A 9,943-nucleotide genomic window follows, 5' to 3' on the forward strand; every position below is an offset into this window, starting at 1 on the left:
CTATTGACTCATCAGGGAACAAAGGGAATGAAGTTGAGTGGAGAAAATGGGAGATAGATATATGGAAACAGTCCTCATTCTAAGACCTGGGTTGGTTCCCAGGTGTGTAATCTTGCTTCCTGAATGCACAAAGATTGGAATAGAGGTGTTATTAACTTCTATTCTGTTTAATGGACTTTTGTTATGAAAAGAAGTTAATCATATTCTGAAAGAGCCATTCCTGAACCCACACATCTAGATCTTCTCTGTTCTCTCTTTGTACCTTATCTCCCCTTTGTTAACACTATTTGGTTTTTGTAATTGGTTCTTTTCATCTCCATATCCCCTAACAGCCTGTAATCCATGTATATACATACATATATATGTGTATACATATGTGTATACAGACACACACATATACACATATATCCCACTGTCATACATAGAACAGCTGTCACCATGTGGGGCACATGGCAGGCATTCAGTAATGGTGAGGTTCCCAGAGGTCTCTAGAAGACAAATACTTTTTCCTTGTGCTTTGCCTTTGTGTCTGCCCCACCCTGACATACACCAGTAGATATACATGAAATCATTATGGCTGTGTTTTCTTGAGTGCCCAAGATGTGAAGATCTATCATTCCTTCAGTGTGTTTCAAAGATGAAGTCAGCACACTGGGAGTGACTTACCTAAGGACACACAATAACAATAATTCTGTCTCTGGGGACTCAGAAAGGTCTCTTGACTCTAGTATTCTGTTCAGACAGAATTGACATCCACAGTGCCTTCTGTTTCTGTGTCTCATGTACATGTGCTCTCAGGTGTTTATCTAGAAGATAAAATAATGGGGCAGAAGACCAACTGATGGTGCAGTGTGTTTTTTTTCCTACCCCATAATCTTTTGATCTGCTGTCACTGAAGCTTATATATAGTATATATAGTCATTCCTCTTGTAAAAGTTGTCAGAATCAAAAAGGAGTTGCTGGGCCGAGCCCGTGGCACACTCGGGAGAATGCAGCGCTGGGAGTGCAGCAGCGCTCCTGCCACGGGTTCGGATCCTATATAGGGATGACCGGTGCGCTCACAGTGCTCACTGGCTGAGTGCGGTGAGGCCGGTCTCAAAAAGGACAAAAAAAAAAAATCTTTAAAGTACTGGTTAGATTTGAGAGCCTATTTAAATAATGATAATAGTGTTAATAATGGCTATTGATTACTGTGAGAAAAATCCTGTGGAATTCTCATAATTTACCAATTTAATTATTATGAGAAAACTTATTAGGTAAATGCTATTTTATTTCCATTTTACAAAACAGAAAATGAAAGCACAAACTGGTGAAGTACCTTACCCATAAAGCCCTTACAAATAGACCTGGTGAAGGCCATAAAGGGAAGGTTCTCATGAACAAATGCCTGGTAACAAAGATTATCACAAAGGACTCTGCAAAACCACAACCTTGCACAGAAACCATTGCAACCTTAACAAAAAAATACTTCTGAAAGGACATCTGCCCAGCAACTGTCTGTCTAACCTCGGACTGGTATCACCTTCTTATTCTTGTAGCCGAGGATAATTATCCTAAACAATTACATAATCCTCCATCACTTTTCCTTTAAAACTCTTTGTCTTTCTTTACCTCACTGAATATGCACATAGTTTATCATGGCATGTGTATTCCCATTGCCATGTTCTATTCCCTAATAAACTCCATATATTTGGCCTCAGTTTCTTTTATAGATCAGCTTTTCTATTACATTTCCAAATGATGCCTCTGATAGCTATGCAAATTTTTATTGCAAAATTATGTCTTTTACAAGAGGTTGAGATGAAGTTGGAAGGAACTATTTGCTGAAGGCTTACTATATGCTGGAGGCTTTACATAGCCATTTTTACTTGGAATTTATGATACTCCTATAATGCAGGTAATGCTATTCCCTTTTTCTAGAAGAGGAAACTAAGGCTCACAGAGTTTTAGGAACTTCTCCAAGTTCACAAAACTAGTAAATGGCAAAACTGCTATTTTAGCTGTTGATCTCCACAGGAAATGATGGGGCCGGTTGTTATGGTGTATGTTATATGGTGACCATGTGATGTTATGCACATAAAGGAACTCAACAATACCTATTGATGAGGATGATAATAAAGATAAAATATCTTTTCTTGGGTTTAGAGGCCTGGTTTACGAAATTCACATGAATTTAGTTAGAGCAAAAAGTCAATGTACTGAATAGGCCAGCTTTTTGGTACTAGGTTAAAATGCTACTTTATTCATATATTAAAAGCTCATTAAAACCTAGGTGTGTAGAAGAGCACTGTTTTCTTTGGCTATATTTATTTTTGGACCAGCGCCACACTGTTTTGATTATTTATTATTAGAAACTCTAGCATGTTCAAAAAAAAAAAACTAGAACCCCTTTATCATTACTCTTACTAATTTCTTGCCTATCCTTATCCATTTGATTTTTCCAAGGGACCTTTGAAAAAAATTCACTGAACTTCCAAGTTGGAGGTAGGGGATAGAGAGAATTCACAGCTTTGCAAGACTGAATCATCCCATCCAGGAACATGGCCTCCTAATTGTCTAAATATCCAACAATCACATTTCTTGTTCATTATCTCAAAATTCAAAATTCACTTTAGATCTTCAATAATTGCTAAAAGTTGGTTTGAAAATAATCAGGCTAAGGACCAAGGCCCTTTTTAAACTGGCTTGTAGAATGGTTTCTGCACTAGATAATTTGCCAGTGACCTAACTACTTCAAGGGCTGTAATGAAGACGAAACAGGAAAAGGCAGTGAGATGATATGATATATGGTGGTTTTGGAAAAATGAATCTATTAGGGGAGAGCAAGACTTGAGGTAGCAAAACCAGACCTGCAACCATACGTCAGGAAAGGGGAGTTGATGGCCTAAAAGAGGGTAGCAAGAGTGGAAATGGGAGAAAAGTGGAAGGATCCAGAAATATTTAGAAGAGAAGGTCAAGACTACTTGATTTCATGGGAGGAAGAGAGAATCACGGATGATTCCCAGATTTCTTGCTTGGGCAACTGTGTGAATTCTCAGGCCATCTATTAAGACAGGAAACATAAAGAGGGGGGGAGTTTTGTGTGTGAAGAAGGGAGAGGAAGCATGGTAAAATCACGTGGGGACATATTCCATTTGAGGTTCTTCAGGGACATCCAAATGGATACGTTTAATAGTTGGTTAAAATGGATCTGAACCAAGTTGATGGTAAAGTTCACATGGAGAAATAAACATGCAGGGACATATAAGAAAAAACAAAAAACTAAGAAAAATTACTGGGGTGGGGGATGGGAGACTAGCTCTACCAGATATATGAACTTATTATAAATCCTCTATAATTTTAAACTGGTGTATGAATACAAAATAGACCAATGAAATAGAATAGAAAGCTCAGTAAGTTTCCCAAGTACATAGAGAAATTAAGTATATAATAAAGGTGGCATCTCAAATCACTGGGGCAAAGATGGACATTTTGAAAAATGATGTGGAGGGCTGGCCAGTTAGTTGGTTAAATAGCGTGGTGCTGATAACACCAAGGTCCTGGGTTTAATCCCTGTACTGGCTAGTGCCAAAACAAAAACCAAACAAAAAAAAAAATGATGCTGGAACAACTGAGAAGCCAATTGGAAAAAAAAAAATGATCCATACTTCACACCACACATGTATATAAACTGTAAATACTAACTAAGAGCACCATATGAGTACCAAAAGAAAATGAGTGAATTCTTCTTCAGCCTCAAGTAGGAAAAGATTTCTTAACTATAAATCAAAATCTAGAGGCAATAAAAGTTTGATAAATTTGACTACATTTTTTAATGCATGTCAGAAACACACCAAAAACAAGGCCAAAAACCAAACTGACAAACTGGAAAAACATATTTGCAACATATACAACAGATAAAGGCCTAATAAAGTTAATGTATAAAGAACACTTGAAAAGTGAGGGAAGAAGGAACAACAACCCATTAGAAAAATGTGGAAAAGACATGAACAGACAATTCACAAAAATAAATTGTCCTTAAACATAGAGAGGCAAAATAAAATACCATTGAGATACTACTTCTCAACTATCATATTAGTGAAAATTTAAAAGTATGTCATTTGTTGTGTTGGAAAGAGTAAGGAGAAACAAAACACTCTCTTATATTGCTGGTGGAAAAGCAAAACACGGTCTGGGATTCAGGGAAGAGAATACCCAGGAGAAGCATGTGTGGGAGTTATGGGTGTTTAGAGGGAAGTGAACGAAATCACCCAGGAAGAGAAAATATGTGAACTAAGGAGAGAAGAGGCCCAGGACAGAACCCAGGAGAACAGCAACACTCAAGGTGGCGGCACAGCTTCCCGACAGGCACCACCACCCGGGGTCTGGATTCGGGCAGATCCGATCGTGAAAACGGGCTGTAAGGTTCAGGAGCTGAGCGCTCTTTGCAAAGGCGGGTACCCTCTCTGATCAGTTGTCACACCTGGCGATAACAGGCATCTAAGAGGGATGTGGTGCGAGGATACGGTGAGGTGCGCCAGGTCAAGCACCTGAAGCCGGGAAGTCTCCCTTCCCCTCCTCCTCTTTTTGGTGACGCCTCCTCCCTTTGTTACACTCCCTTCCCCCAACGATCCCCAGCTTTCGGATCCGTCGGGAAGTGGGAGTTAGGCGGGAGGGGAGGGAGGTGGCCCAGCTCCTGTGATGCGGTGCTCGCATGATTGGCGAGAAGGAAGTTGCTGAAATCAGTTTGGGTACAAGAACCTTGAGATCTTTCAGAGACATTCAGGCAGTGATGTCCAATAGACAGTTCGAAAAGAGGATCTGAGATTCGGGAGAAGAGAATACCCTGGAGATGTAGATATGAGAGTCCTTGGTGTTCAGAGGGAAGTGAACAAAATCACCCAGGGAGACAGAACATGTGAAGTGAGGAGAGAGGAGGCCCAGGACAGAACCCAGGAAAACACCAACACTAAAGGTGGCAGCGCAATTTCCTAGCAGGCACCACCACCGGGCAGGTTCTGGAGTCGGGCAGACCCGGTCTTGAAAACAGGCTGTAAGGTTCAAAGAGCTGAGCGCTCTTGGCAAAGTCAGGTACCCTCTGATCAGCTTCACACCTGGCGATACTGGGATCTGAGCGATGCTGTGGTAGGTGAGACGCGCCAGGTGAAGCACATGAAGTCAGAGCCTCCCCCTCCTCTTCTTGGTGACATTCCCATCCCCGCCTTTGCTGCACTCCCCTCTCCCCCACGCCCCCAGCCCGCAGCTTCCCAGTCCCTTGGGGATGGGGGATGAGGTGGGTCAGGCGGGGGGGCCGGGCAAGCTTGGGTGACGCGGCGCTCACGTGACCCTCTGGGAGCCGACGTGGGCACCAGCCCCCGCGCCCGCCCTGTGGTCCTGTCCCTGCGCCCGCTCGGAACCTGCTCAGTGAGCTGACAGGGCGGCGGGCTAGCGGCGAGCGGGCTTCTGCGAGCTCGAAGAGGCGCAGGCCTGTCCCGGATCCCCGCAGGTCAGTGTGACGCCTAGCGCTGCCGGCGGACCTGGGGCAGGGGTGGAGGTGGATGGCCGGAGGATCCGGGAGCACCGGGGAGGGGGGAGGAAGGGACCGGGGAACTTGGTGAGGAGGGGACGCAGAGCCGAGCGAGAGGGGGAGAAGCGGGTGGGGGCGGAGAGAGAGGAAAGACCCCCAGGCGCCGGCCCGCCTTTTCCAACCCCCTCTCCTAAGCCCTCCGTCCATTTTAGAGCATGAAATGCGGATGGGGGGCGGGGGGGCCGAGGCGCAGTGCGACACTGAAACGTAGACATATTCTGGAAATAGCCCCCCTCTCACACTCGGCGCCTATGAAGTAATAGTGGCCTCCGCGAAAACGAGATGGGGATGGGGCAGGTTGCCTCGGGAGCGGGGGACACAGAGACACAAGCGTAGTTTGGAAAGCATCGTGGTCTGGTGCCCAAGGCCTGAGAACAAATGGCGGCTGGGGTGCGGGGGAGGTAGGGGTGGAAACAGTCGGGTGAGGACGGTGAGGAGGGCCCGGATCAGGAAAGGGACCCGAGTCCGCGTGAGTCCATGAGCGCGCAGCCCCCGCCCCTGCCTCCCGTCTGTCTGCAGGTCTGCGTGGCTGTTGTCCCCAGCACTCTGTGACGCCTGACAAGGAGGCGCAACCTGTCCAGAGTCTCTACAGGTCAGTGAAAGGGTGGGAGGCGTGGACCGGGACCCAGAGGGTTGAGAGTGTGGAGGCATGGCCTGGGCAGAATTGGGGGCCCCACTGCCCATCCCCTCCACCCCACAATGCACGCACACCTTGCACGCTGCCGAAGGAGTGCAGAGGATGTGGCAGGGTTGGCTCACGTGTGCGGGAGGATTGGTGGGGTAAGTAAGGGGTGGGCAAGTAAGGGGACCCCTCAAAAGGGGCGAGGTGCAAGACCTGTCTGCACCTGCATTCCACCCCACACCTCCAGGCTCCCATGTGTCCTCTTTGTCTCCTCTTCCCTTCACCCACCCCAGGCCAGGAAAAGCACGGGAAACCTCACCATGGAGAAACCCTACAGCAAAAATGAAGGAAAACTTGAAAAGGAGGGAAAACCGGAAGATGAAGTAGAGCCTGAAGATGAAGGAAAGTCAGATGAGGAAGAAAAGCCAGACGAGGCGGGAAAGCTAGAGGATGAGGGACAGCCAGATAATGAGGGACAGCCGGGAGATGAAGGAAAGCACGAAAAGCAGGGAAAGTGCGAAGATGAGGGCAAGTCACAGGGCGAGGGCCAGCCAGAATCCCAGGCAAAGCCAGAGAGCGAGCCGCGGGCCGCCGAAAAGCGCCCGGCTGAGGATTATGTGCCCCGGAAAGCAAAAAGAAAAACGGACAGGGTTACGGACGATTCCCCCAAGGACTCTCGGGAGGACTTACAGGAAAGGCATTTGGGCAGTGAGGAGATGATGAGAGAATGTGGAGATATGTCAAGGGCTCAGGAAGAGCTAAGGAAAAAACAGAAAATGGGCGGTTTTCACTGGATGCAAAATGTCCAGGATCCATTCGCTCCAAGGGGCCAACGGGGTGTCCGGGGAGTGAGGGGCGGAGGGAGAGGCCAAAGGGGCTTACACGATATCCCATACCTTTAATGCCTTTGGCCTTCAATTCTGACTTCTCTGATGAGGATATTGCTGGCCCTGCTTTCCCTGGTAGATATTTGCCAGGCCCTGTGCTTTAACCTTAAGCTGTTACTTTGCTTTAGGTGTCACTCTCGTTACCAGCAGCCTTTTGATTCAACTATAGCTTTCCTGTCTTTTAGTAGAAGATTTTCACCCATGTGCATGGAAGAGATGTACATTGTCAAATAACAATAAAAAGTTTGCAGAACCACATATATAGTATTAGCCCATTTTTATAAAAATGCAAATGTTTATGTAATGCATTTGTGCACGGACAACTCCGAAAGTGTGTACACTGAGAAGTAACCAATGGTTATTCCTGCATGGTGCCAGGAATAGGTCTCGCCTGCTCTCAGAAGTGTGTCTGACCACCCGATGGCTTGGCACCTCCATTGCCATTTCTCTGCTAGTGTGCCCATCCCCATATCTTCCCCAGGTGGGTCTTCTTCCATTCTTTGGCTCTCCAGTGTGTGATTCTTTTTTCTTTGCTCACTCATCTCCACTTTTCCCTAATGGATTTGGATGGCATTTGCCATAATAATAATTTTTTAAAAGCTAAAACCAGAAAATAATACATCATAAGCAATTAAACTGTTCAGTGAGCTTATGTGAGCAATGAAGACACTCAAAATTTCTGTTGTCAAAATGTAAGATGACAGGTAAAATTCACATTACCTCTTGGACTCATAGCTAGAGGAATTAACCTGACAGTTAGATTCATTGCTGTGAGGTCAGTGTTGTCATCTATGAGTGGGAATAATAGTTGCCTCCTAGGACTGTCCAGTGTATCAGATGAAGTACTGAGTATGTGAGCTATGTTGTGACCTGGCCTCCAACAGACACTCGGGGGAGGAATGGTGCCCACACCACTCCCATGCAGCAGCAGGATGTGGGTAAATTCAGATGCTTGGGGGAGGACTGAGAGAGGTATTAACTGTACACAGGAACAAGTCCAGGCAGCTGAGAGGTAGGTACCACTCTCTCTTGAGTACTACCATGTCTACTGGGCACTGTGCACTTTCTCCTGAGTCCTGCACCCTTTACTAATAGAAGCTTTGAGATGTGAAAGCCCTGCCAGTTTTTCTGGAGTTACCGGTGAGCTTATATCCATCCACCTTGACCTCTATAGAAGTGGATAAAGCCCTCTCCCTACTTTAGAATTACAGCTATCAATTACCTGTGGGTATCAGCTTAGTGCTGCTTGGGCCTCTAATTAATACCTTTCAGGTTCTTTTTTAGCAAAACAATTATTTATGTGTATCTTATTGATTTGTTTGTGTATTTTTGCATACATAAAGATAAAGATTCTCTTCACCAAATTCAGATATTGCAGGCCAGGCCAGGAGAAAAATATATCTGCACGATAGATGCTGTGCTGTTCTCATGGGTCGATATCCTGCCTATAGACTCTCTTTCCTAGGTCGAGTTCACTCCCAGGAAACTCTCCTCAGGCCCCACCTTAGCAGCTCAGCAGACCTATCAACACATTTGAGTTTTAAATTCACTTGGTAGTGAACATGTGGTTCGTGGACAAGCTATGTCAACATCACCTGGGAGCTAATTAGAAATGCAGAATCTAAGGTATACTGAGTTAGAATCTTCACTTTAACAAGATCTCAGGGTGAGTCTTATGAACATTGATGTTTGAGAAGGACCAGCTTAGAGGGAGATTCTTTTCAGTCTTCTCACTTCTGCCTTCACTTGAAATATGTGCCTGAAAGGATAAAAATTTGAAGTACATAAGATGCACATCACAGATTATTAAATAGAGCCATTTTGTCAAACTGTAGTTGCCCTTCCCCCATACAAAGTAGATATTGAAAGCAGTTCAATGGGTCAAGATCCTGCAATTTTTAATGAAGTAAGATAGAATAGAACTGAATAGAGTTAAATACAAAATAGCAAATTGCATTGCAAGTAGTTAGAGTGAATATTGTTTTGTGAAATGTGTGCTTCACTTATGTATGTATGGATGGATATGTGTGCACCATGACTTGTGATTAAAAATGTATTTCTGACTGTGGGATGCAGTTAAAAAAAAAGAGAGAGAGAAACGTTGCATTGGATTCTGCATTTCGAAGCATACCCTGTTCATTTATACTTGTATTTTTAGTATCCAGGACAAGTACCTGACAAGTAGTAGGTACTTAATAAAAGTGTAAATAATAGTTACTGAGTCCAGAACCGTGAGTTTTTCTCCAAGTTTAACCCCTGCCTATATAAATAACCTTGTACAAATAACTAAAGTTGTCCAGCAAAGTTTGCTTACAGTCCCAAAAGGATAGGATCAGGAAGTCCCAGGCTTCACAGGTTGGACAGAGCCTACTGTAGACCATAGTCGAAGAGGCCATTATGGAAGAACATATACTCAGCAGCACAAAGGAGAGCTCCTGGGCCTTCAAAACCACAGGAACACAGGCTCTAAATAGTGAAACTAAACAACTGTGCAATCTGTGCTATAAAAGGACTCAGTGGAGGGTTCTGTCTATGCCACAGGAGCACAGCCTCACAAAGGAACAGAAGCATGCCTGCCAGGGTGAAAGGCCAGGTTGTAGGGGTCTGCCTTGGAGGGGTGGCAGTTGAGCACACACTGGCAGACGATCTTATTCCACTTCACTTGAGGGAATTAAGGCCTTGGATTTTAGAAACAACATGTATCATATTGGTTTTGTGCTTGGACTCCATATGGCTTCCATTTTTGAGTGGTACCTAGAGCAAGAACAGTAGGTTTAGATTGTAGCACAATCTGCTTTGACACTTCCGCTCATGACCCTGCAGATCCAATTGTATTGTGTCTGTGCCAGAAAGAGAGGCTCCATGAAG

At 44.9% G+C, this 9,943-nt stretch overlaps 1 protein-coding gene across 1 annotated transcript; it reads left to right on the top strand.

The window, feature by feature from the left end:
• The first annotated feature begins 5,333 nt into the window (after positions 1 to 5,333).
• On the top strand, positions 5,334 to 7,333 carry LOC103603062 (transcription elongation factor A protein-like 3). Its single transcript, XM_008587535.1, is given in 4 exon segments — positions 5,334 to 5,485; positions 6,086 to 6,158; positions 6,482 to 7,009; positions 7,011 to 7,333. Coding segments are annotated over 2 exon segments (531 nt in total). The 5' UTR covers positions 5,334 to 5,485; positions 6,086 to 6,158; positions 6,482 to 6,508; the 3' UTR covers positions 7,041 to 7,333.
• The last annotated feature ends 2,610 nt before the right edge of the window (positions 7,334 to 9,943 follow it).

Source organism: Galeopterus variegatus, unplaced genomic scaffold (genome assembly GCF_000696425.1).
Source record: "Galeopterus variegatus unplaced genomic scaffold, G_variegatus-3.0.2 Scaffold4420, whole genome shotgun sequence".
NCBI classification, from domain to species: Eukaryota; Metazoa; Chordata; class Mammalia; order Dermoptera; family Cynocephalidae; genus Galeopterus; species Galeopterus variegatus.